Source organism: Rhinolophus sinicus, linkage group LG06 (assembly GCF_036562045.2).
Source record: "Rhinolophus sinicus isolate RSC01 linkage group LG06, ASM3656204v1, whole genome shotgun sequence".
Lineage (NCBI taxonomy): Eukaryota > Metazoa > Chordata > Mammalia > Chiroptera > Rhinolophidae > Rhinolophus > Rhinolophus sinicus.
The window spans coordinates 8,531,294-8,557,354 of NC_133756.1; the positions used below are offsets into that span (position 1 = coordinate 8,531,294).

A 26,061-nucleotide genomic window follows, 5' to 3' on the forward strand; every position below is an offset into this window, starting at 1 on the left:
GCCACGGTTGGAGAACCGTAGAGCCAGCCGGCGGGCGCGGCCGACCGGAGGAAGGACGCCTAGCGCACGGCATTCTGGGGCCGGAAGTGGGGCGCACGCTGCAGGCTGGCAGTCATGGCGGCGGCGCGGAGTCGAAAGCGGTGAGTTGGAAATCTGGGGTCCGATTCGGCCTCCCAGCGGGTGCTTACATGCGAAGGGGCTCTCCGTGTTCCTGGGGCACCGGGGCTGGGACACACCTGGCTGGCAGGGAGCCGTGACTTGGGCGTCGTGACCCGCAGGCGCCTGGCAGAGTTGACGGTGGACGAGTTTCTGGCCTCGGGCTTTGATTCTGAGTCCGAATCCGAGTCCGAAGGAGCCCCCGAAGCCGAGACGCAGCCAGCGCGCGGAGCCGCGCGGAGCCCGGGCGGGCCAAGCGGGAACCCCTCGGCCAGGTGAGCGGAGCGTCTCCCACGGGCTGCGCGTAAGCAGAATCCCTCGTCTTCCTGGCCCCCTCCCCACGCCGCGAGGGTGCTGAGCACCTCTGGGATCTCAGGGCCGAGGCCCGGGGACCTGGGACCAGCTCCCCGCAGCGCTTTGGCTTCGCCCTAGCCGTTCTTTCGTCCGATGGTTATGAGCACTCGCTCTGTGCCAGGTCTCCTTTTAGAAGGTGAGCATGGCTGATGAGTGGTGACAAAGTCACTTTATAGCCTGGGAGAGCTCATTCAGTCTGGGGTAAACCACGGAGTGTAGGAATCTGGAAGGGATGAGTGCTGTGGACGGAAAGGAAAAACAAGGGCTTAGAGGAACGGGGAGCATAGCCGGGCGTCTGTTGCTGTGTTAAGTGGAGTGGAGGCCTTTGAGGAGGGGACAGTTGAGCAGAGGCCTGAGAGGGTAAGCCACGCAGACAGCAGCAGCGGAGTGTTGTGGTGTTTCAGGGAGCAGGCACTGCAAAGGCCCTGCAGTGGGAGCCGGCCCTTCCCAGAGGGAGTGTGGCTGTGGCGGAAGGCGTGAGGGGGAGAGTGGCAGTAGGTGACCCCGCAGAGACGAAGATGGGGCCGTTTATGAGATATTCCAGTAAAATACTGGGAAGTCGTCTCAGGGTTTTGAGCAGTGAAGTAATGTCACATGACAGACAACACAAAGGGCCACTCAGATTGCCCAACATAATAGAGTGTGGCAGTAGGGGTGGTGACAGGGAGAGACATTACGGTGAATGAGAGAATTGAGAGGAGGCACAAGGGGTGTTGCTGGTGAGAGCTCCAGGCAGGCTGCATGCTGGGCGTGACAGACAGGTTTGCCTGGAAAGGTAGCGTTGCCAAACATCGAGATAGAGCAGGGTGCAGGCAGCCCAAGTTTGGGGGAACCACAGTTCAGCGTCGTATGTGTTGGGTTTGAAATGCACATGTTGGAACGTGTATAGAGGGCTGTGCAATACGTGAGTCAGGAGTTTGGGGCAGAGAGGAATCTGGTGAAAAAGTACCCCCTGAAAATCCCCTGCCTTAGTTATCAGTGGTTGTGAGGGAGCAGACCAAGCCCCAGGAGGCCAGCAAGAGGACAGGAGGCCTCACTCCTCCCGCCCCCACTGGCTCTGCCTCCATCAGACATGGTGACCCCCACCTTTCCAGCCGGCATAAAGGCTATGCCTCTGAGCACAAGGACCAGCTTTCTCGGCTGAAGCTCAGAGACCCGGAGTTCTACAAGTTCCTGCAGGAGAACGACCAGAGCTTGCTGAACTTCAGCGATTCGGACAGCTCTGAGGACGAAGGGCAGCAGCCCCACTCCCTGCCAGAAATGCTGGAGGTGAGGGCTGGGACTAAGCTGGCTGGGAGCTGGGGCACGCTCGTGGCCCCTGCATCCTGTTGTAGCCTGGCCCTCTGTGTTTGGTTCAGGAAGCAAGTGAGGAGGGAGATGAGGATGAGGATGGGGTCTCCAGAGGGCTGAAGGGGAAGAAGAGGGATTCTGCCCCTGTGACCCTCGCCATGGTTGAGAGATGGAAGCATGCGTCAAAAGTAAGAAATGGCATGGGATGGGCAACTGCCCAATTCCCCCCTTAGGTGTCTGCCCTTGCCTCATTTCTGGCACCTGGGGCTGCAGGTGGGAGGGCTCCTTCTCTGGGGCTGCAGGTGGGAGGGCCACTTCCCTGAGCTGTGGCACTATCTGTTCAGTACAAATGGGTCTCTCATGCTTATTCCTCATGCTCGGGGCTTCAGGACGGTGTCTGCCTTCAGTTAGAGGTTCAAGGGGCTCTGCCTGCTCCCGTGCTCTCAGTCTGTCTCTTGGGCTCCTTGTTCTCCGAACTCTCTGTGCCTGTGCCAGTTTGTGGAGCCCCTTTTCCCAGGCTCTTGCAGTACTTCCTGCACAGAAAGGAGAGGACAGAGGGGAGAGCTCCAAGTGCTAGCCAGAGCTGGCCATTGGCCGGGTCTGGGACCCTTGGCCTCCCACGCGACCCCATGGTCCCTGAGCTGGGCTCCCTGCCCTCCCAGGATTCTGGACTGTCTTTTTGTTCCCAGCACATGGCTCAGTCACACTGCCCCCACCTCAGCCTTGTGTCTGAGGGTGGGCAAGGGGTGCCTTTCTCACAGGGTGGGTTCCTGGAGCCCTGCTTACTCCCCCCCCCCCCCCCCCCAGTCCTACATGGCCAGATGCTCACCAGTGTTTTGGGTCTTCTTGCCCCTTCAGCAGCACCTTACTCCAAGGCTGTTCCATGAGGTTGTGCAGGCGCTCCGAGCAGCCGTGGCCACCGCCCAAGGGGACCAGGAAGGTGTTGAGGCCAGCAAGTTCCAGGTTACAGACAGTGCTGGTGAGCTGGGGCAAGGGGATGTGCAATGAGGCTCTCTGTTCCATCTTCTGTCTGTTGAGTGGCATGTGTGGTCCCCTTGTTGCAGTGTTCAATGCCCTGGTCTCCTTCTGCATCAGAGACCTCCTTGGCTGCCTCCAGAAGCTGCTGTTTGGAAAAGCCCCAAAGGGCAGCAGCAGGTGAGAGGGAGGAGGGTGGGCGGGGGTGTGTTCAGGGCCCTGCTGTGAAAGGCAGAGGCCCCAGGCTGGCTGGTCCTCAGGGACGTGATGACAGCACAGGTTCTTTGCAGGCTCTGGGGAGGGTCTGGGCATCAGGGTCAGTCAGAGGCCCCATCCTTTTCTCTTTCTCTTTTGTTTCTGAGAAGGGAAATTCTCTACACAGAATTTCTCAGGCTGCAGAGTAGGTGCTTGGCTTTGCTCCCCCATCGTCCCAGGTCAGGACTCTCTCTTCTTCGTCTTTGGATGAATAAGTGTTGTCCACTCTCGTTGCCTTTTGCTCTGTGGCTGGTGGGTCTGTCTATAGGTGGGGGCCTCGATGCTGAGGTTGAGAACCTTAACTTCCACGTTAGAGGTACACTGAGCAGAGAAGGCCGTGTGCAGTCTTCAGAGGGAAGCAGCAGATAACTGGGAGAACACGTGTTACATTGGGGCTGGACGGGCCGTGCAATCACATGGAAGCAGTATGGGCCTTGGAGGGTCAGACTCACCCCAGACACTTCAAGGGGAGAAAGACGTCTCCGTGGAGGGGCCCTGCTGTCACCAGGTTGGGGGAGGCGGTGGACCTGCAGATGGGCAGACCTCGGCTTTAGGCCGGCAGTCAGGGCTGGACTGATGGGTCAGGGGGCTTCGGTCGTGTGGAGGCAGCCATCTGGTTGGGACCAGCAGTGAGTGAGTGGACCCAGGCGCAGTGTTGGCGGGGCCTGTGAGGGGCCACTGCACTGAGCGGAGCGGTCACTGTGAAGGGCGGGGCTTTGGGTGAAGTGGCGAGAGCTGCTTCCTGGGTCAGGGCACGCTGGCTGCAGGTGCCCCTGTCCTTTGTCCCTTCGCATCAGAGCAGGTTTTAATGAGCTGCTGAGTTCCGTGAGTGCTTTGGGGTTCTGCTGTTGAGAAACTTCCGAGAAAGGTAGTCACTATTGCCTGGTGTTTCCATTTTTCAAAAGAATGTTTGGTGAAACTAAATTGTAAATGTGGATGACTTGTGTGTTTTTTTAAGTATGTGTGGTCCAAAGAAAACCAACTTGCAGTGGTAGTTAGCGATGCCTGGCTTGGGTCTCAGGGTATGGCTACCTCTGGGGACTCTGGGGCAAGTGGCCAGCCCTGGGCTCAGACATGGAGTACAGTTGCTCTTGGCTGTCTGTCCTGGGGCTGCTCTTCCTCACTCTTGAGAGGGTCTTAGTGCGTCCCTGTGTCAGCCAGTGGTAAGGGGCCCCTGAGCTTTTCGTAGAGAGATGGGGGGGGTCTCCCCAGGGCCCATGTGCCTCGTGTCCTGGAGACTGCACGGACGAAACAGCCTTGTGCGTAGCTGGAGGTCTCAAGTGGGCGGGCACTGTGTCCTCTCTGCAGGGTACAGCAGCCGTCCAGCAGCCCGCTGTGGGGGAAGCTCCGGCTGGATGTGAAGGCTTACCTGGGCTCCGTGATACAGGTGCAGTGCCAGCGGGAGGGTCTGCCGGATCCCACAGGGCCTGGCCGCGGGCTGTGGTCCAGTCCTTTGCATCTGGCTGTGAGTGGGTTTGGGGCCTCACTGACCTCTCCTGCTCCCCCAGCTGGTGGCCTGCGTGGCAGAGACGACAGTCGCAGCAGCCCTCCTCCAGCACGTGGGCAACTCTGTGCCCTACTTCCTGACCTTCCCTAGGCAGTGCCGCATGCTGCTCAAGGTGGGCATGATCGGGATGCAAACACACCCCAGTTCTAGCCTCTGCAACTGCGCCCACCACCCACCCACAGGCAGCACAGCCCCAGCACGTGGGGATGGGCTCGAGGCTGGAGCTGTCTCGCAGCAGTGCCCATAGGGGCCTCTGGCCGGACAGGCAGTGACGTCCTGCTCTCTTCAGAGGATGGTGACCCTGTGGAGCACGGGCGAGGAGACGCTACGTGTGTTGGCCTTCCTAGTCCTCACCAGAGTCTGCCGGCACAAGAAGGACACCTTCCTGAGCCCTGTCCTCAAGGTACTGAGGCCGTGTGGCTCCTGCCTGTGGAGCTGTGCTCTGTCCATCAGGGTCTACGTTGAAAGTCTCGGCTGGAGGGCTGGGCAGGCTGCCTTTGTGGTCAGCGGGCCTCCCCTGCACTGGTTCCAAGCAGACCCAGGCCCTGGTCACTGTTTCCTCCCTGGGCCGGGGGCGGGGGGCAGGGGGAGGGAAGGCGCGGACACAGTGATAGTGACCAGAGCGTTGGTTCCCCTGGGGCTCTGTGGACTGCACTCCCAGCTCTCCCCTCAGTGGATGAGGACATCTGGTGTGAAGAGGGACAGGGACTCTGCTGCCCGGCTCCAAGCCTGGGGTGGCCTGCCTTGGCCTTCATGGGGACCCTCTGGAACCCCCTGCATAGAACTGTGTGCAGCAGGGGCCTCTCTGCTTCCCTCCCAGTCCCTGTGTGGTGTCCCTGCTACTTCCCGCAGTTCACACTGGAGCTCACCCCTCCCTATAAGGCCCCTCTTCTCTGCATGTAGCCTGTGCCAGAGGTTGTTGGGTACACACGGGGAGCAGAGCCGTGCACAGGGAGGGGCCTGCAGAGGCAGCAGCTCTGAGCAAAAGTCCCAGGTGTCTGGTGGAGGGTCCACGGGCCCTGGAGCTCAGGTGGCTGTGATCTTCCCGGCAGCAAATGTACATCACGTATGTGAGGAATTGCAAGTTCACCTCCCCCAGTGCCCTGCCCCTCATCAACTTCATGCAGCGGACCCTGACCGAGCTGCTGGCCCTGGACACGGGGGTCGCTTACCAGCACGCCTTTCTGTACATCCGACAGCTTGCCGTGCATCTACGCAACGCCATGACCACCCGCAGGAAGGTGAACACGCGGCCGGGAAGGGGTGGCTGAGCCCCCTTGCCGGGTCTCCAGGGAGATGGGTGGGGCTGAGCTGGGGGCTGGGCCTCCTGGGGAGACGCCCCAGCAGCTGTGGATTGGGGGTGGGGAAGGGCGTGGTGCTGTGGATGAGATGGGGACCTTGGGCTGACCTGGAGATGGAACCCCACCAGGAGACATACCAGTCTGTGTACAACTGGCAGTTCGTGCACTGCCTCCGCCTGTGGTGCCATGTCCTCAGCACCGTGTGTCCCAGCGAAGCCCTGCAGCCCTTGATCTACCCCCTCTCCCAGGTTGTCATCGGCTGCATCAAGTGAGTGAGGGATGGCGGGGTGGCTCTGAGGGCCAGGAAGGTTACAGGAGGCTGTTCTGGAGGCCAGAGAGGCCTCCTGGAGGGCCGGTAGAGGCTCATTTTCCAGGAGGATCTGGGCAGTGCTCCCAGTGGCCAGATCTGCAGGGTCTGGGGTCTCTTACATGGCAAGAAGACTGGGGGTGGGGCCGTCTGTGACTCATGGGCAGCTGGGCTGCTCCCTAGCACCTTGGTCCCAGGACACAGCGCACATGTGCATTCTGGAGGTGCTAGGTAGAGGGCTGTGTGCAGTTTAAAGGGAGTTTGGGTTTGTGGGGTTCTTGGACAGAGCAGGTCTGGTATTCATTTAGCATTGGTCTCCACATGTGGCCGGATGGCTGTTGGCCAGGAGGGGGCAGCCCTGTCCTCCTGAAGGGGGAGCCTTGGATGCCCGCCTCAGGGAAGAAAGATAGACTTGAATGAATGATCGCCCCCTCCCCCATAACTGAGCAGAGACTTCCTGCCCTGTTACAGCCCAGGAATCCGATGGTGCATGTGTGGCCTCTGACCCTGACAGAAGTGACAGGGAGGGCTCCTGCTGAGGTTGGGATTCCCTGTGAAAGGGTCGGGTAGCTGGCCAGAAGGACGAGGCTTGTTTAGGGGTTTTTGAGTCTGGGCCTCTGCTCACTTCCGTCTTCCCGCGCCCCAGGTTGGTCCCCACCGCCCGCTACTACCCGCTGCGCATGCACTGCGTGCGCGCCCTGACGCTGCTCTCGGAGCGCACAGGTGTCTTCATCCCAGTGCTGCCCTTCATCCTGGAGGTGAGCCGGGTGCTCGCGCTGGGCGGGGCGGGGTTTCTGCTGTCCTGGCGGCGCTTCCTGCTTTACCCAGAGCCTCCGAGCTCCGCTAGGTGTCGCTCTCCTGAGCGCTGGTCCCTCACCTGTGGACGCCTGCACTCGGCGCCCTGCTGCCTGCCCAGGCTGGAGTGTGTTGCTTGGCAAGAGTGGCGGCGAGGACGAGGACAGCTGTACCGCAGGGTGGGCCTAAGGGTGCTGGTTTTAGGGCACAGACTTGGTGGATCTGGGCATTTGCCCAAGATTAGAGTGAGCAGGAGAGCTGGGCTTGAAGCCCAGGTCTGATTGCAAGGCCGCGTGCCGGCCTCTGCACTCCCCGTGTGTGTGCGGCACATCTGTGTTTGCATGCTCACATGGCACAGGTGGGGAAAGGATGTGCTCCAAAGCCCTGAAGCCCACTGGCAGTTGGGCCCCAACCCAGCAAACAGTCACGTTCCCCATTCGAGAGGCCTCAGCACCACCCACGGGAGCCCAGAGGACTGTGTCCGCGTGGCCATGACAGTGCTGTCCTCCGCCCTTTAGCACGTAGGGGAGGGAAGGGAGCCCTAGTCTCCTGGTCTTGTGAACGTCCTGTGGAAAACATCCAGTCCCCTGGGATGCCCTCCCTCCCAGTCCTCGGCGTGCCTGCCGGCTTGCTCTGGGTACCTGTGTCTGTCCCCTTCTGCCCATGGTCTCCTGCGGACTCCTCTTTTGCACAGCCCTCGTACTGACCCTACCTTGGCTTGCCACAGCCACGCCCCGCACAGCCCTGTCACACCCAAGGGTGCAGGCCTCTCCTCTCCAGAGAAAAGCACAGCCAGAAGCCAAGCTCTGCCTGCATGAATGCCCTGTCCCCCCTCTCCCAGGTGGGAAGTCAAGCAGAGCCAATCCAGGGAGAGGGCAACGCCCTGCCAGGGAGGCTCTGTGTTCCCACGAGCACCTCGTTCCTTGCAAGGGTGGTGGGGATGGGTCCTTGGCTGAGAGACCAGGTACTGTGCTCCCCTGGGCAGTCTTCAGACTTGGAACCTGGGGGAGGCTTTCTCTGAGAGGCCACAACCAACACCAGTGTGCGCAGTCTGTGGTCCCTGCAGAGGACGTGGGAGGGGGAGCCGCCCAGCCCCTCGTCTGAGCCCTTGTGTCCTGTGGCGTGCGGCTCCTGGGGCTGCAGCCCTGGGTGAAGATGATGTAGAGACAGTGGCCCTGCGTAGCAGAGACCCTTTGTCTCCAGATACTGGTCCCTGTGGCTCTCTGTCCATCTTTAGGAGTGGGTCAGCAGTGCGTGTGTGTGTGTGTCCTTGGTCCTGCCCCACTTGGGGATGAAGGGACTACCATGGGGGCTATCAGAGCTCTGGTAGGCGAGCAGACTCTTGGGGGGTGGTGTGGTCTGTGGAATTGCGGGGCTGGCACTGCATCTGGCCCCTCGTCCCTGCTCTCAAGGTGAATTTTCAAGGACCTAGGGTGTAGGCAGGGAGTGGGGTGCAGACAGGGTTCACTGAAGGTGGGGTGCAGGTGGGGTGTGGTGCACTGGGTGCAGTGGGGGGCCGTGGCCTTGGGGCACCACCACCTGGGCTGATGGGGCTGGCCATGCAGGTTTTCCAGCAGGTTGACTTCAATAGGAGGCCCGGACGCATGAGCTCCAAGCCCATCAATTTTGCTGTGGTCCTGAAGTTGTCCAAGGTCAACCTGCAGGAGAAGGCCTACCGGGTGAGGCGGTGTCTTGGCCTCCCAGGGAGGGGCCTGGGGTCATGTCAGGATGTGACAGGGCACTGAGATTACCTGTGAGATGACTGGAGGCAGATGAGTTGGACAGGAGGGGGCTTGCCACTGTCCAGAGTATAAGTGTGGACCCTCATGGGTCTCCTGGGGTGGGGTGGGGGTGAGGAGCAGGTACTCCTTGGCTGTGGACCCTGTGAGCCTGAGTGTGGCTTCCAGGGAGGCTATGGGGTCACGGCCTCCAGATCCCCGCCCTGCAGAGCAAGCTGAGCTGACAAGTTGGCCTGGATGGAAGTGGTCTGAGCTCCTCTCCCCCGCCCCGGCCCGTGCTGCACAGGACGGCCTGCTGGAGCAGCTGTACGACCTCACCCTGGAGTACCTGCACAGCCAGGCCCATACCATTGCGTTCCCGGAACTGGCACTGCCCGCTGTCCTGCAGGTGTGTGCCCGATACCCAGCTCCCCCGCCTCACCCATGCTCCTTGGTGGCCTGTTTAAAGGCAGACTAGACTGCCTTAATGGGCTCAGCTCCCCACTTACACAGGGCGCAGGTAGGCAGCCCTGTCTCAGCCACATAGCAGCACAATCTTACCAGCTCTGGCACCACCTGGCAGCTAAACCCCCGGGGTTGTGATGTGGGGAACACAAGCTGAGGGGTGGGGCTGATCTGGGCAACTCAGCAAGGACCCCAGGACCAGACTGGGCCATGAGGTCTTTCTGGCCTTTCTGGCCCATGAGGTCAAATGGGCTGTGGGTCTGGCAGGTGTCCTGACCACACGCTTCCCCAGGGGGTCCTGGGCGTGGGTGAGGACATAGGGCCAGCTTGGGCAGCACGAAGCCCTGGCTGGCCTGATGCAGACCCCGCCTCAGCTTTCCTCCAGACATTACTGGGGGGTGGGGGGCGGGTAGGCGTCCTCCCTCTTGGAATCCCTTTCTGGGCCCCCCATGGGGCTCCATTTGCTTTCAGCCTCGGTGTGTCCCATCTCGGGGAGGCCTGTGCCTCATGGGGGAGTGAGGGCTGTCTGTCCCTGTATGGCCCTGGGGGCTGAATCAGCCCCACCTGTCAGAGGCCTGCTTGGTGAGTGGGGGGGCTTCTCAGCCTGACAGCACCTGTATAAGAGGCCAATGCAGACATAGGTGCAAGAGTGCAGGGCTCTATTTCTGAGTTCAAGGTCCCAGGGGTCATGGTCGAAAACAGGTCAGCAAATTTTTTTAGTAAAGAGCCAAATGGTACGTATTTTAGACTTAGCAGTTCTCTGGTTTAAGATTCCACAGCTGCTTAATAGTGCTGTCGGAGTACAAAACCCCCCAGCAGTATGTACATGAGCGTGTGGCTGTGTGCCTGTACAGCTTCATTCATGGGTGGGCAGTGAGTGTGTACAGCTGCAGGCCGGGCCATCCAGCCACCCTTCCCCCCACCACCACATGCACACAGGCGTGTGCACTGTGCCCCCCCCCCCACACACACACACACATCCACATCCCTGTGGCCACATCTGGCTCTCACAGGCCCTGGCCAATGGCTGGGTGCAGAGTAGCCCTGGCTCTGGAACTTGGCTGAGCCCCTTCCCTCCACAGCTAAAATCCTTCCTCCGGGAGTGCAAGGTGGCCAACTACTGCCGGCAGATGCGCCAGCTGCTGGAGAAGGTGCAGGAGAACGCGGACCACATTTGCAGCCGGCGCCAGAGGGCCTCCTTCGGCGTGTCCAGCCAGCAGGCAGTGGTCAGTGGGGAGCTGATGCCCAAGGGCACATCACTGTGTGGCTGTGGTTTGAGGGTTTGCCAGGGTGGGCCTGACCCTGCACGTCCCCCCACAGGATGCCTGGGAGAAGCAGACACGAGAAGAGGGGACTCCGCTCACCAAGTACTACAGCCAGTGGCGGAAACTACGGGACCGAGAGATCCAGCTGGAGATCAGTGGCAAAGAACGGGTGAGGATGGGGTCAGATTCGGGGCCCGGGCACAATCTAGCTGTTGGGGAGACAGCAGGCCCAGGGACACACGCAGGTGCTTGGGGGCCGCCCAGCTGTGTCCTGCCCTGGTGCAGTGGCTGCTGATGGATGTGGCTGTGGCACTTACGTGTGCAGCTGGGGCTTCCTCACCTGCCTGGTAGGGTGGCTGTCCAGGAACCCTTCCCAGTGATACTGACTAGAAGTCATAGAAGTGGCCCAGCAGGGTCCTTGTGTGGTGGGAGTGGGGCAGTGAGGGGGGCGGGGAGGAGGGAGCATAACACTGGGTGTGGGGGACACAGGGACATTGCCTGGTCAGGGTTCCTGCCGATGACTGCACTGCAGTGGCTGTGGGGAGGGTGCCCAGGGCTGCCTGCCCTCCCCTCACCTGCTGCTCTGGTTCTGGGGCCTCCAGCTGGAAGATCTGGACTTTCCTGAGATAAAGCGGCAGAAGCTGGGGGACAAGAAGGATGAGGACAGGGTGGAATTCAAGGACCTCTTTGACCTGGACAGTGACGAGGACGACACCATGGACTTCTCAGAGAGAGGTGGGGGCCTGCACATCCTGGTCACACACTTGGGGAAGGGCAGGCGGTCCTGGGAGGTGTCCCCAGAACTCCTAAGAGCCAGAAGGGCTCCCATTCCCACCTCAGTGCTCCGGTTTGCGGGTCCCTTGTCACTGGCCCCCCTCTGCCCCTTCGCTTGCTTTGAGGTGCAGGCCTCCTAGAATTAGAATACATGTCCCCAGGCTCCCTTAACCGCCCCCCACTACTTCCCAGGGCGGTTCTGAATTCCCATGTGCACGAAGGAGCCCGGGCACAGGTTGGGTGCAGTGCTGTGAGCCCAGCTGTCCCCATGTGTATGTGCCTACTCCCATGGTCACTTCTCCTTGGTCCCCAGGTACGCCTGGATCCTCTGAAGCTCAGCAAAGGGCAGAGGACGAGGATGAGGATGGCAGCAGTAGCAGCGGAGAAGTCAGCCACTTGGAGGGTGAGTGGTTCCTGGGGGTGAGGGCGCCCAAGGCCGTCATGGGCCTGCGTTAGACGACTCTAGCTGAGCCCTGGGGACGCCGGGCCAGCTGCCCCATTCCTGCTGCTTCTGGCAGCAGCAACAGTGGCACCGGTAAATTAAGTAGTGCTGAGTGACCTAAAGGCTGGCTTCTTCCTGATAAAGCAGGATTTATGCAGCCTGCATCCCTCCCTGCAGATGGAGGCCCAGACGCGGAGGCGGGGCTGGTCCCCCTGGAGCTGTGGCTGCTGGCCCAGGGGCCGGAGGATGAGCTGCAGGATTTGCAGCTCTCGGAGGAGGACTGAGGCCCCGCGGGCCTGTGGGGGACTGATTGCAGTGTTCCTGTCTTGCCAGCAGTCGGCCATGGGCCTGCAGCTTCCTGACCTGGCTGGCATTGAGCCCAGAGGCCCTGAGGTCAGCACTGTGCAGGGGGAGGACGGGAGATGGTGGCGGGGCTTTATTTTTACAACAAAATGACCAGAAAGTACCAGGCGCTGTGCTGATCCCTGAAGTGGTGGCCTTGGGGTCGAAACTTGTATGTGGAGCCGCCCACCACTGCCCAGAGTGGCAGGTCCCGAGAGGTCTTTGACCTCTTGCCTGATGTCAGGACGCCGAAAACCTCCCAGCAGCCCCAGCTTGAGCCAGGGGCACAGCCTGGGCCCGTGTGGCCTCTTGTCTTTGGTGTGCAGAGCCCCCCAGCCGTCTGCGTTGGGTTCCACAGCCACCCCGAGTCTTTGGAAACACGTTCCTTTCCTCTTAAGTCACGTTTTCCTTTTTAAAATTCTGTTTTTGCATCCAAAACTGAAAGGAAAATAAGCTGTGGGGGGAGGGTCCTTGGCATTGGAGTGGCCAGCACGGAAGGGCTGGGGGGGCCAAGCAGCCCGCCCCCACTCAGCACAGAGGCTGGGGGGTGTCTGCTGGCCCTGGGAGCAGAGCCATGGTACCGTTCTCTTGCTTGGGAGAGGCTCGGCCAGCATAGGGAGAGGGGGCCGTTGCCGGCGACAGGGGCTGCTCCCCGGAGAGAAGCTCTGGCTCCGGGGCCCGTGGGGTCGGTGGCTGAAGCGGCAAAGCCACAGGGAAACTGGCCGTGTAGAAGACCCGGCCCAGGCGCTTGGCCACCTGCGGAGACATGGGCCAGGTGGTGCCTACAGCCTCGAGGAGCCCTGCTGCTGCCCGTCCCTTGTTGGGGACCACCACCCCCTCCAGCACTCACCTGGGCCCGGATCTTGAGAGCCGGTCCTAGCTTCAAACCCATGGTGGTCAGGAGGTGTTCCTCCGTCAGCAGAGGCAGGGTCTCCCCGTCTATGCCCTGTTCTCTGAAGACCTGGGGTGAGGCGGGGAACTTGTCAGGTCCGAGTGCTAGGCACAGCGCCTGCCCACCCTGCTGGATCCCTCCGGCCCAGCAAGGGCCACGTCCTGGGGTTGGTCAAGGCTCTCTGGAGAGCAGAGCCAGGAGGGTTGTCTGAGCGGCTAGGAGAGAACAGTCTCCTTTGTGTTGGGCATGTGTTGGTGTCGAAGGCAGAAGCACTGACACGGCAGGGGGGTAGGGGAGCATGCACCAGTGTCTCCCCCACCCCACTTTTGAGGAGGAGAAATTGGGGTGAAGAGAGGCCCAGAGGGATGGGGAGCTCGGGCAGGTGTCCCCCTCACCGGTGCGTATTCTCCACAGCCAGACAGGCCCCCCACAAAGCTGCAGACATCATCCACTGTCCATTTGCTGACATCCTCAGGGGCTGTGGCCTCCTCCCCATCAGTGAAGAGTCCCCCCATGGCACCTGAGTGGGGAGGGGGTGTTACTAGGACTCGGGCCTGCTAGTCCCTAGGCTTCCACCCCTATCTGCTGACCTTTGCCCTAATTCTCCAGAGATGTTGGATGGTGAGTTAGGAGCGATTGTTCCCCCGATGGATGCCCTCCCTGTGGTGGTGGTGGGGGGGGGTGGTTTCCCACCCCATGGAGGAATGAGAGCATTGGGGTTGCCCACCTGTGTGGAAGTAGGGGCTGACCGCGTAGGGTAGGCCCAGGGGCAGTGGAGGGGGCAGCACAGATCCTGGGAGAAGCCCTTTCCCCTCTGAGCTGGTCTCTCCAGCCGTGGCCTGGCCCGGGGTGGGGCCCTGACCCCCAACAGCCAGCATCTCGATATCCTCTCCGTCTGAGTCCTTGGGGGGCTCATCTTCAGAGCCATCTTGTGCCCAGAGCCCTGCTCCTGTTGTCTCCTCAGGCTCGCTGGGCCGGGTGGAGGCCGAACGGCCCCCCCCCTTCCGTGGGACTCGGCGGGTGGGCTCCCTGGGCGGAGTGGGGGGGCCGGGCCCAGGGGGACCCTGCGGGGGCAGGGCCAGCAGCGGTGCAGAGCTATGTCTCAGCACCAGCATGGCCCCACGGCGGTGCAGCTCCTCTACGCCATCCGGTGGGCGCAGTGCAGCGTCCGGCGCCAGCAGCTGAGGCCGGTGTGCGCTCTCCAGCTCCTTCTGACGCAGCAGCTCTGCAGACATCTCCAGCCTGGACCATGGGGAGCCAACAGCAGAGGGTCAGCCAGCTTGGCAGTGCCACCACTTCCCCATGAGCTGCGTCACCTACCTTGCCAGGTTCTGCTTCCGCAGGAGCTCCTGCTGCCGGGCAAGCATCTCCGCCTGGGCAGGGGGCAGGAAGCCATAGCCTAGTTGTGAAGAGGCAGAGGCGAAGCTCGGTGGCTGACTGGGCCAGGGCTACCCAAGCCTCCTCCTCCCAACTGCCCTTGGCTTCAACAAGTGTAGGGTGGGTCCTACGAGGGTACTCGTGGGTAGCTCGGGCAAAGGCACACCGGATGGCCCCACGCACGGACCGCCCCCCCATGACAAAGGGCTCCAACACCCGCCCACTCCTCACCTGGGGTCTGGCACAGAGCCGAGGGCACCCCCAAAAGGGGAGGCCTGAGGTGGGGGCCCAGGGCGATATGCGGGGCATTCTGAGACGACAGCAAGGGAGGCGGCTGTGACAGCTCCCTGTGGACGGCAGGGCGGTGAGCACCGCGTGTCCCCTCCATTCCCGGAACTGCCCCGCCCCCACTCCGGCCGCCTCTGCTAATTGCCCGCCCAGCGGGCTGTCGATGCGCCGCTCGCTCTGGCTTCGGGTCGCGCGCCGGCCCCGCCTGTGCCCCCACTGGCGGCGCCAATTAATCTCGGCGGCGGCGAGGAGGCGCTGACCCGGCTGGCGGCGGCGACTGTAGCGGCGATTACCGCCGGGCGCGCCGGGGGCGGGGCGCAATTAGCTGCGATCCGGGAGGCGGCTGCAGACACGCCGTGGGGCGGGGGTCGCGGCGTTGTTGGGTCTGCCAGGCAGAGAGCGCGCTGTAGCCCTTTCCGCCCCCTCCTGGGGTTTCCGGGCCCCGACAAACCCGGCGCAAAGGCTTGTGTCTGAATCGGTGCTACTGGGGGCAGGGCGTTCCCGCCCCGGCTTCCAACTTGGGGGGGGGGGGTGTTCCCAGACCTCTCGCTGCTTCCTGTCCCCTCTACACCCCCACATCCATGCACGCCCCCAGTTTGCATCACGCACCCTCACCTACCTGTTGGGGAAGTGAAGCCTTCAGCTGTCTCAGGGGCACCTGGATTCAGGGGGTCCCACAGGTGTTCAATGCAGAGGAACTGCCCTTAACACCCTTTCCTGAGTGGTGGTCGCCCCACACGTTCTGCCCCAGGAGTACTGTCCTGGGCCTCTGCCCAGCTCAATGGGCAGCAGGTCCCTTCTGCACAGTAGGCCATGAACTTAGCACTGTGCCTGGCACTCACTACCTGCAGGGCCGTGTGGCAGCGATGGCAGAGGAGTGTGCACGAGTAAGGTGGCTGACAAGCTATGGAGAGGTAGGCTGTGGACCTGGACCGCAGAATCCAGGAGTGAGTCCGCCCACCCCAGAAACAAGCACAGAGAATATGGGGGCCTCAGAAATACAGGTGCCCGGTACCTGTCTGAGAAGGACGGGGCGCCAGCTGGAGCGGTGCCCTCTCGGAGCTGAGCCAGGCCCTGCTTCCGACGTTGACCTGCCGTGGACGAGGGCAGGTGGACCTCCAGACCACTGGGGCTCCTCACAGCTGCTGCAGCTGCTGCTGCCACCTCCTGCCGGACCCTCAGGAAATCTGGGAGGGGGTTTGGGGCAACAGCAGTGACCCAGAGGCCAGCCTCCCCCGGGGCTCTCACTCCCCACCCTGGTGAGCACAGGACGCTGGCCAAGGACAAGATCAGGAGCCCATGAGAGCACAGCCTCACACCCTGGGACAGAAAAATGAGCAGGCCACAGGGCAGGAGACACACAGTGCAGTGCAACAAGCTGAAGGACGCTGGGCTGGGGTGGGAGGCACCACCAGTCCAGGGAAGCCTTTGATATGGGGAGGTTAGGAAGCCTGTGCGGTGGGCATGTGGCGCATGAATGTCCATCATGACAGGAGTTTAGGAGGCTTGAGGGGACAGGGTGTGCAGAGACCCCAGTGAGGGCGCAGGCCTGCTCTAGGAAGGCAATGTGACCAGAGTCCAGGAGCTGGAGTGGGTCTCGAACCCTGGACTGAGGCTGCCCAGATGACCCCTCCTAGGTAACACGCGGTCTGATGCACTCTGCCGCCCATCCGTGTCCCTCCATCCTGCCTTGGGTCGGGCCTCCGAGTACCCCCGCGGCCCCCCACTTGTGCAGCCTCTCGCCGCCGCCTGTTTATAAATTAATTAACCGAAAAGCGGAGGTGGGTCCTGCCCGGGCCAGGTGCCAGCCCGCAGAGCCCAGTCGGCGCGGCCGCCTGCTTCGATCCCAGCGGGGCCTCCGCGCCCCCGCGCGCGCCCGGCGGCCTCGATTATTTACAGTCGGCTCCGCAGCGGGGGCGGCGGCGCGGCGCCGTGATTGACAGCCCAGCTCCCGGCGCTGCTCCCCGGCAGCCGGCGCCCCCTCCCCCGCGCAGGCCAGCGGAGCCAGCCCCAGGCAGGGCAGGGAAAGCAATTAAAAAGGAAGATTTTTAAATTATTAACATTTGGTGAATTATTCAGGCTCTCGGTGCCTGAGACTGCCCTGGGGAACAGCGCCTCGTGTAAGGAGAGGAAATCCTGCCCCTTTCTCAGCAACCCCTCAGCCACCTCCAGCCAGAAAAGCCAAGCCGCCCCAGACTGGGCTGTGGTCTGCGAGGTCAGGATGCAGCTGGGCAGGGCGCCCCTGTGATGGTGGGTGGGACTTCTAAGTGAGAGGAGGCTTGGACAGATGGCTGGAGACGATGCACGGGATGGCGACGGCGCCTCCAGTTGGGGCCTCGGAGTACCGTGGAGGTCCTGGAGGCCAAGTCCCAACTGCCGCCCACCCTGCCTTCTGGACTTCCACCAGTGGACTTTCTGGGGCTGACTGCTCCCCTCCTCTTGGCCCCTCCTACCTGAACAGCCACGGGCTCCCTGGAGGAGGTGCCCTGACCTGCAGCAGGAGTGGGAAAGCTGCAGCACACAGACTGGGGTCCTCGGGAGACGGCTTGGACTGGTTCAACCCCCACCTCCCACTGTCACTTGGGCTCACCCGAGACTCAGTTTCCTGCTCTGTGAAATGACAGTGCCTACAAGTGGGACTGAGGGGTGGTCCTGCTTGGTGGGAGACAGTGGGTGTGGGGCCACAGGAGACACAAAGGGCGTCCCACCTAAGATCTACCCAGACAAGTGGCTTCTTCAGGCAGAAGTAGGAGAATCATGTCTCCCTGCCCACCTACAAGGGGCTTGTGGGGCTGAGGGGCCGCCAGACCTGCATCCAACCTCAGCCTTGCTGTCAGCAGTCAGAGACCCCAGGGCTTCTTTTCAGGGTGAGTAGCGGCCTCCAGGAACAGGGAGAGCCCAGGCACATACCATGGCTGGGGAGGCCCAGGTGGTAGAGACGCTGGGGGTCCTCCAAGGTGCCCGCCTCACTGAGTGCACACACCAGCCGGCGGTACTGGTCCTCAGGGGCCATACTGGGCCCTAGTTCCGGCAGCAACAGAGTCTCTGTGTTGGGGGAGCACACGGTGAGGGGTCTAAGGTACACCCTCCCGCCTCCAGTGACCGCCACCCCCACCCCTACCCCCACCCCCCCGGTAGGGCTCCCACCTTGGGGAGACTTGCTTCGTGCCTTCTTCTCCAAAGGGTAGTCACTGCTGATATGGGGGGAGCGACCCAGCCTCTTGCCCAACAAGTCACCTGGGGGAGGGTAGAGTGAGCCCCACCCTGCATCTCAGGGCCTGGAGGGGATGGAAGCTGGGAGGGACAGGGAGGCCCCAGGCTGGCCCCAGGCTCAGCTCAGCCCAGAACCACGGCCATCACTGCTCAGGCGCCTGGTCACATCAAGGCCTTGCCAGCTGGAGTCCCAGGCTGGCAGAGGACAGGATGTGGGGCTGGGACAGGGTAAGGGCATCGGACAGTGCTGACACTGGGCTGGGGAGGGGGGTAGATGCAGATGTGTGGTGACAGCCTCTGGTGGAGACTCAGGACCCCACGGGTGCCCTGCTGTGCCCACCCAGCCAGACTGGTCTGTGCAAACGAAGACGCCCACTCAGCACCCTGGAGAGCACGAGAAGGCTTCTGATTTGACCGGGCACTACTACCTTCTCCTCTCAGGACAGGTGAGGACCAGCAGGGCAGGGTCTCAGGGTAGGGTGCCCCAAACTCTTCCTGCTCAGAGAGGTCTCTGGGCAGTAGGACCCCGAGGCCACCTCAAGGCCCCTGAGTTTGGGCCCACCCGCCACATGCACTACTCCCAGGCCCTTCAGCCTGACCACACCCCTCGCTGCCCCCAGAAGTCCTGAGCCACCTGGCCTTGCCTGTCACAAGCCTGCCCACCTGCCGAGCGAGCTCTGAGTTCTGGAGGGTGCCCTGAATAGTCCACAGCCCCCACCACACACCTCCCCATGGTAGAGCAGTGGGAGAGCACAGGCCCTGCCCCCCTGACCTCTCAGGTCCCATATCTAAACCACACTCATCCATCTGCCTGAGCCAGCCCCTCTGCACCCCAGCCCCTGGCACCCTGAAGCCATGCTCTCTCTCTTGAGCTCAAAGTCTCAGCTCAGCAGTTGTCCTGCTCTCCCACCCCGAGCCCCCTGTTGGCCCCCAGACACCGGCCCCCTCTCCATCCTGACGAGGCTGTCTGGGAGGGTGGGGTAAAGAAGCCACCTCCTCTGTGACCCCAGCCCGCTGTGATACCCGGGTGAGGGGGTTCTCCAGAAGCCCTGCCATTAGCTCCAAAGCCTAATTCTTTTTCCTTATTCCCTTAATCTGTCATTTTTATCAGACCGGGAAGTGCAGCACGATCAATCTCCACTTTACAGCTGACAGAATGGTGCTAATAACTTATCGATCTCGGCCACCTTGCTGCCACTGGCCTGGGCCGAGCAGCCAGCCCCATGCCCTGCCCGGTCCCTACCTCAGGGACCCACCAGGAGAGGGGTGGGTACCACCAGCATGAGGCCCCCCGAGGAAGTCCGACTTGGCCGCCCCAGTCAGGAGGGCCGACACCCAGGGTGGCCGCACACCCTTCTGGTTTACAATGACCCAGGGCTTGCACTTCGCCATGAAGTTTCCCATTTTCACAGTGGGAACAATCCACTTTCTGTTAGGGGTGGGTGGGGGATATAGTGAGGTCCTGCACCGGTGCTCGGTGAGGGCCACATTCACTCAGGGACACAGCCATGCAGCCACAGGCAGACAGTGACCAGAAGCCAGCATGGACCCACTCCCGGCCCTCACTGCTCAGGGGCCAGGACAAGGGCCAAGGGGACAAGAGGAACCTGCAGCCAGTGCTTGCACGGGGCACTTCCTGCCTAGCATGTGAGCCAAGGAGCCTCCAGGCCTGCCCTGGACCTCAGCATGAAGCGAGAGAGGGGGCAACACCCTGACATGGAGTGTGGCACCCAGATTCGGGGTGTGGACCGTGCTGAGGCCCAAGCACACAGCTCTGGCTGTGAGCAGGGCTCACGTGCTGCGGTGGCACAGGCACAGTGTGCCGGGCGCCTGAGGCTCCCACGTGCGGAAGCAGGGGGAGGGCCGGCTCAGAGCACCTCAGCCATTGCGGAGCTCCTCCTGGATCACGCTTCTCCGATCGATGGCGCAATTAGATTTTATCAGCTGCCTGCTCAGCTGCCTCCCACCCCACCTCCACACAGCACAGGCAGGCCTGGGGGCCCGATGGTAGACCACCCCTGGCCAGCCTTCCTGAGAAGGCAGCCACTGCCCAGCATTCACAGGACAGGAAGGGACCTCCACAAGCTCCTTTCACACCCGGCCCCCTCAGCTGTGTTCTACTCTGCCGTCCTCAAGGGGCCCCTCTCTCTGAGCTCCCGGGCCAGCCTCCTCTCCCCAGCCCCTCCTCTCAGCTGACAGGCCCGGGCTCCGTGGGTGCCGTGCATGACATCCCCAGGCACGCGTTTCTGAGCGAGTCGGGCATGCACATCCCTCCGTCCTGTCTTCCTTCCTCTGTCCCTGTGAGGAGTGGCTGGCGGTGGCCTCGGCCACTCCACGCCCGTTCAGCAGCAGCCACACCACGTCTACCCATCTGCCCAGCTGGCTGACTGGGATTAACACAATTACCATCACACAGAGCCCCTCCCCAAGGGGTGAGAAGCCGGCCTCGCCTCCTCCGACCTCCTCACTGGCCTCCCTAGCCGCCTGCCAAGGCTGCTGGGGGTGGCAGCACCCTGACTCGCTGAGCGGAGACACTGGGTGGGCAGGCGGGCTGTCCCCCACCGAGCTGCTGTCCCCAGGCACCTCACCTGCGGCCCCCAGGCCGAGGTCCACGCCGCCTCTCTGGAACTCACAACGGCTCTGATGCTCGGGCATAACGAGGTGGCCGCCGTGACACAGGCTGGAGACGAGGGTAGGGAGGTCGCTGTCCTGGCTGCAGCAACGCGAGAAGGGAAGGGAGACCCTGAGAGGCCGTGTGCGCAACAGAAACGTGTGCTTGACTGAGCACAAGTGTGCAGCGCGTGGCACCGGGGCACAGCATCTCGGTGTGGTAATGCCTCTTGCATGCCCCTGCGTGTGGCCTGTGACACCACGTGTGTGAACGTCCCCTTAGCAGATCCTAAGAGAAAAGTCTCATCACCCAGGACCTGCCTGTTGTGTGCTCTCAGTCCCCAGGGAAGGTCTGTGTGCAGCCTGGCCACACTGTCTCCAGAGCCACCAGCGACCAACCGCATCCCTGCCCCCTACTCAGAACGCAGCCAGGCACCCACCAAGGGAGTAGGCACCCAGAGAGCGCACCTGGCACACTCATGTCCTACGTCACTACTGCACCAGCTGCTTTAGGAAGAACGCCACCCACACTGTTTCAGCTAAAACTTGCAACCACCCTTGGACCCCCAACTTCTTCAAGTCAGGAACCCCAGGGTCAGGCCAGTCCAGCAGCGGAGGAGATGCAAGCTCGAAGACACAAGGGGCACAGACGCACAGACAGGCAGGCACAGCAGACGGGAGCCTGCTCCCTGGTGTGCTTATGACACTGCTCTCTCCAAGGCTCCCTACTTGGAGCCAACACATTTAACTGCTTTGCTCCCACATTTCTGGTCCTGCTAAATCAGATCAGTCCTACATCACAGAACCCCAGGCAGGAGAGAAATGAGAAAAGCCCCACGCGATTGGGGTTCTGAGAGCATGTCCCTTAGCACAGACAAGGGTCACCTGCCACCTTGCAGCCTGGAGTCCCAGATAGTTAGTACAGGACGGACAGCCCGGTGCCCCACCATCTAGCCCCTCGCTCCCTGGCCCACCTGTAACAGAGCAGCCCTCGGCCGCTGCCAGGGGGACCTCCGCGGAGTGACCTGGGAAATACTCTAAGCCTCATTAAATAGCCCCCTGGCCTGGGCAGCTGCGCTAATCCTCGTTGGCCCCTAAGCAGATCAGTTTCAGCAGGAGGCTTGGGCTTCCCCCCCCCACACGCAGGAGACACAGGCGGAGCGTGGGTGGGAGCAGGTCCCCCAGGGTACTAGCTGGCAGCCATCCCACCCCCTCATCCTCATCAACACGGGGGAGTCGGCGGGAGAGGGGGGATTCAGAGGAGGACTGCTGTCTCAGCACCAGGGAGGGGCCAGGGCGTAGAGAGGCAGGATCAAGGCTGCCCTGAGTTCTCCCTTGAGGGGACCTCCTTCTGGTGTCCCCAGACTCCTGCAGGAGGTGAACCAACTCTGGGGAGATGAGCAGGTGAAAACAGGCCCCCTCAGTTTGTTCCCCATGAACCCTCAGCCCAACCCCACACAGGGACCCCCACAATGGGGTCTTTCACTTGCTGGTCAGTCATTCAGGCCCCCACTGGGTGCTGTGGCCTCGTGGAGGTGATGCCTAGTGGGGATCAGGACACCCTGCTCTCTGCGTTGGGGGTTCACCTGGCCCTGCCCAGGAAATCCTGCTCTGGGCACTGAACAAACTGTGCCGGAAAGAACCACAAAGAAACTGCTCACACCAGACAAAGTGTGTGAGCCCTGTGCCTGGTACCCAGTGGGAGGCTCCCACAGCCATAAAAACACCCTCACGTCACCTGCAGGGAGGAGGCCCACCAGGGTCTCAGAGGCTGCCCGTGTCTCTGGGGGTCAGGGCATGGGATCGCAGATGACCCAGAGCTTCAGGGAAGCGGGTAGGTGGAGGAGGGTATGCTGGGAGGCTGGAACGAGAAGGACCTGACCCCAACTCGCCTTGAGGGGCCCCCTGGCTCCTTCAGGCTCCCTCAGCAACCACCATGCTGTCCAGTCCTTGCCCATCTCCTGGCCAGCTCAGGAGCTTAAAGTGGGCAGGGTCCACATCGCCTGCCTGCTGCCCCACGCCTGGGGCTGAAAGGGGAGCTCCAGGCAAGCAGACTGGTCCACTACAGGGTCAGACGGACAGAGGGACAGAGATGAATACACAGATGATGGACAGATTGATGATGGAGTTAGACCAACAGACAAATGGAGAATGACAGATGGAGATGGACAGACAGATGGAGTGAGCGGTGGTGGCAGACAGGCATTATGGGACAGATAGGCGGGGCCCGAAGGACAGACAGGAAGAGATAAACACAGAGAGTGTGGGCTGTGTGAGGCTGGGCTGTGTGCCCTCCTTGCACAGACGGGCTGTGTCCTCTTGGCCACACCCCCACCGCAATCTCCCCTCTGGAAAAGTCCAGAAACTCATCTGTGGCATTTCTAGGGTCTGTGTCTGGACACTTGGGACCCTCTCCCACTCGCCAAGGCTGGGCAGAGTTGGGGGTGGGGGGCTGCAGGCAGAAGGAACAGCCCCTGGTCCCCTACAGCTTCTGCTGACAAGTCATCCTGGGGCTTCCCAAGCACAAGCCTGGTAAAATGTCACCAATGCTCACGACAGTTCATAAAACCATCAGCTGAGCGGGCACCGTCAACATGGGCTACAAATAAGTTTGAAGATGTTTCACTGTAATCTGGCAACAGGACCCAGGCGTTCTCCCAGACACGAATAACAACACACCTGGCACAGAGCCAGGCCGTGCGTGGGGAGGATAAGCCTAGGGAGCCCGGCCAGCTGGCCAGTGTAGGAGGCTCACTGCCCACTGGGCCCCCTTCCTGTGGCCGCCCCAGGGGCCCAGGGTAAGGCTTGATCCCACTGACCAGAAGCCACATTCTGGAGCCCACCCACGACAGACCATCCTGTCCCTCTCTGGAACCCGGAACCTCGGTCTCCCCAATGTCACGCCCCCCAATCTCCTCATCAGATCCCTTCATTTTTATCTCCCTCCATCCTGCTTCCACAGCCTCAATAAGCATGGAATAGAGCCACCCCCCAACCTGCTAAGCAGGGCTTCTAGAGGACCTTTTCAAAACATACCTGGTCACGCTCCTGCTCAAGAACTTTCGGTGGCTCCCCACTGCCTGGAGAAGTGCGCAACAGGCCCACCATCCAAAGCCCTTTAGTATCTAACTGAACCACACCTGGTCGCCTCCCTCTCCTTCTCCCCTCCCACATCCCCTACCCTAATTTCTCAATGTCTTTGCAGAAACCTCACTGCTTCCCTAGTGAACTCCTATGCATCCTTCAAGACCCCTCTCCCATCATCATTCTCCTCCTGGTGGGTCTCTGGGAGGGTGGGAGGGGGAGGTCGCGGCCTCATCTTTGGGCAGATGGGCTCAAATTGCCAGTCTCGTGTGGGAGGGGGAATGCACTCTGACTCCAGGGTTGGGCTGCCCAGAATCCACAGCTGTGCTGCTGTGAAGACCTGGGCACAAGTTGACAAACGGACAGACCACAGACTAAGGAGGGGAGGAAGGGCGGGAGGCTGAAGAGATTTAGAAGCAGACCAAGGGGAAGCGGAGCAACAAGACCATCCTGCCTGCACAGGACCCTACCTGCAGGACGTCTCTCGGAAGGAGATGTTCACGTCCCAGTGGGTGTGGACTCTGCAAGGAAAGAAGCAGAGAGTCAGCGTGGCCTGTAGGACCTGGCCCCTGGACAGCAGGGTGAGTGTGTGGCATGCCCCCATCTGCCTCAGAGCACCAGCCCCGAAGGCACTGGGCTGGCTCGGACTGTCTCCAGGGCCATCTGGTACCAGTTCAACAGGCCAGCAGCTGCCACTGGGACAGGCTCACGGGGCAGGAGCCAGCTCCAGACCTCAGCAGACAAGGGGACTGGGACGCTTTGAGCCGAGGCCGCCGTATCTCTGCCTCTTGGTACCAGGGCCCAGGGGGGTCTCCCTGTTGTGCTTCCTCTGCATGTGAGTCATGAGACTGAACCCAAATTCCTAGTGGCTAGAGCTGCCCCAGCTGGGCTGGACCCAGGTCAGGCACTGATGGCTGAGAGTCAGTCCAGGTGAGTGTAGGCCCCCGGGGCCCAGCTGCTGCCCACTCGCCTCCTGAAAGTGACCACTGCATAGCGGAGGCAGTAGGAACGCCAGGACGTGGAGCCAAGCAGGAAACAGCTGTGCCCTGTGCCCACCTCCACCCACAGCAGTGTCCCTGGAAAGACCGATGGGCTGAGGGAGGGCAGTGGTGCCTCCCTTTGGCAAGCGTAGGTGTGGGGGCTGGGAGGGCCAGGAGGTGTTCTAGGGTGGGAGAAACAGGGACATGTTGAAAGACTCAGCGGGAACAGAAAAGGCCTGTAAATTCTGGGGCCGTACAGATGCAGATGGACAGACAAAGAGGTGAGTGGACAGAGGATGTTTCTCTGCCATGAGGGGAGCAGGTGTGAGGTCAGGAAGGGGTGGCCCCAAGCCTGGAAGGGACAGTGAGGACCCAGGAGAACTGCCAGCTGTCGAGGAACGTGAGCTCGAGTGTCTGAGGGCTGCTCCCCACGCGTCGCCTGCTGTGGGGGGACCAGGCACCCCTTCCTGTGTCCACCCGACTGCCCTCCTCCTGAGCCCCTGGGCGGAGCTCCCTCCCTGCCTCACACCAGCAGCCCTTCCCCACATGGAACCACATTGACCCCTCCCTGGCCCACCACTGGTGGTACCCACTCCCCAGCAAAGCGATCCAGTCCTGGCTTGGCCCTTGGTTCCCAAATGGGGGCAAGGTGGGCTCTCACTGTGGTCCTGTGAAGTGGAGGGGGCTTGACTGTCCCTGGGGGTCCAGGCTTTGTTTCAGCTGTGGCAGGTGCTCCTTTCCCAGGGCACAAGCTAAACTCAGGCCGTCCCCAGAGAACCGCCCAGGCCTGGACTTGCCTTCAGCTGCCTGGAGACCAGCCTGAATGTCCCCGCCCCGCCAGAGCCTGTGTGCCCTCCACCTGGTCCTCAGTGGAAGTACCTTCTCTTCATGATACGAACGGGAGCGTCGTTCTCCTGCTTCAAACCCAGCTGCTGCCCACAGGCCGGGCCACTCCCGTCACTGTCGCCATCACTGGCCAAGAAGCTGGGGGTCAGTTCCTTCTTCAGAACCCGCGCAGGGGGCAGGGCAAGTGTCCTCTTGTCTGCCAACCGCCCCCGGTTCTGGGCAGAGTGGGAAGAAGAGGTTAGGTTCCTCAGGCCCTGGGTGGCTGGCACCCCAGGCCTGACCCCCAGGCAGTGTACAGGTGACCGACACCCTTGCTCAGATCAAATAGGCACAGCCACTGGCCAATGGCCCCCACTGCCTGGAGTGGAGGGGCCTCCGGCCTCCAGGACAGGCTCCAGGGCTGGCAGGAGTCACAGCTGACCAGGGGCCAAGATGAGCGCAGGGAGGCCTCTGTCGGTCAGAGCCCTGCACAGACCACCTTCCTGCTCAACACACCCTGGAGCGCATACCGGGCTGAGGCTGGTGCTGCACCCCAGTCAGGCCGCTCTGGGCACTGCTTTGTCCAGACTGCACACTGCAGCCCAGCTCCCTCTATGCCCATGAGTCTGAGTGTGGGATGCCCACTTTCCCAGCTCCTGTCACTGTTCAACATGTTCTCCCCCCATGTGCACGTCTGCCTGGCGACCCCACTGAGATTCTGTGAAGCCCCAACTGAGACCAAGTCCCTTTCTATTCTGTTAGTGCCGGCAGAGCCCAGCTCAGGGGGGGTCTAAAGCCTGAGGCCTGAGCCTGCCAACCCCTTTCAAACTGCAGGCTGAGGGTTCA

At 61.8% G+C, this 26,061-nt stretch overlaps 2 protein-coding genes across 8 annotated transcripts in view; one reads left to right on the forward strand and one right to left on the reverse strand.

Annotated features, from left to right (window-relative positions):
* Positions 1 to 12,343, forward strand: NOC2L (NOC2 like nucleolar associated transcriptional repressor). Of its 6 annotated transcripts, none has more exons than XM_074334352.1 (19): positions 1 to 140; positions 279 to 431; positions 1,581 to 1,779; positions 1,845 to 1,988; positions 2,659 to 2,779; positions 2,865 to 2,955; positions 4,339 to 4,417; positions 4,539 to 4,649; positions 4,827 to 4,940; positions 5,590 to 5,778; positions 5,967 to 6,106; positions 6,792 to 6,903; positions 8,506 to 8,619; positions 8,966 to 9,067; positions 10,206 to 10,349; positions 10,444 to 10,557; positions 10,991 to 11,123; positions 11,476 to 11,565; positions 11,782 to 12,343. In XM_074334352.1, exons 1-19 carry the CDS (start codon positions 115 to 117, stop codon positions 11,886 to 11,888), a joined length of 2,283 nt encoding a protein of 760 aa, XP_074190453.1. In that variant the 5' UTR covers positions 1 to 114; the 3' UTR covers positions 11,889 to 12,343. The 6 variants fall into 6 exon arrangements, with proteins under 6 accessions (XP_074190453.1, XP_074190454.1, XP_019567606.2 ...); XM_074334353.1 differs by having other exon boundaries at positions 2,662 to 2,779; XM_019712047.2 differs by having other exon boundaries at positions 1,869 to 1,988.
* The window catches only part of SAMD11 (sterile alpha motif domain containing 11), an 18,940-nt gene continuing 4,904 nt past the window's right edge, over positions 12,026 to 26,061 (reverse strand). The window contains exons 3-14 of one of the 2 annotated variants that reach the window (XM_019712045.2): positions 25,270 to 25,451; positions 23,881 to 23,931; positions 20,305 to 20,429; positions 17,651 to 17,740; positions 17,414 to 17,548; positions 15,519 to 15,690; positions 14,447 to 14,562; positions 14,159 to 14,237; positions 13,566 to 14,080; positions 13,234 to 13,358; positions 12,797 to 12,907; positions 12,026 to 12,702 (exon numbers count right to left, since the gene is read on the reverse strand). In XM_019712045.2, the coding sequence (XP_019567604.2) occupies positions 12,475 to 12,702; positions 12,797 to 12,907; positions 13,234 to 13,358; positions 13,566 to 14,080; positions 14,159 to 14,237; positions 14,447 to 14,562; positions 15,519 to 15,690; positions 17,414 to 17,548; positions 17,651 to 17,740; positions 20,305 to 20,429; positions 23,881 to 23,931; positions 25,270 to 25,451 (1,929 nt within the window). In that variant the 3' untranslated portion in view covers positions 12,026 to 12,474. The remainder of the gene's footprint in view (positions 12,703 to 12,796; positions 12,908 to 13,233; positions 13,359 to 13,565; positions 14,081 to 14,158; positions 14,238 to 14,446; positions 14,563 to 15,518; positions 15,691 to 17,413; positions 17,549 to 17,650; positions 17,741 to 20,304; positions 20,430 to 23,880; positions 23,932 to 25,269; positions 25,452 to 26,061) is intronic. The other variant, XM_019712046.2, reaches the window with a different exon arrangement.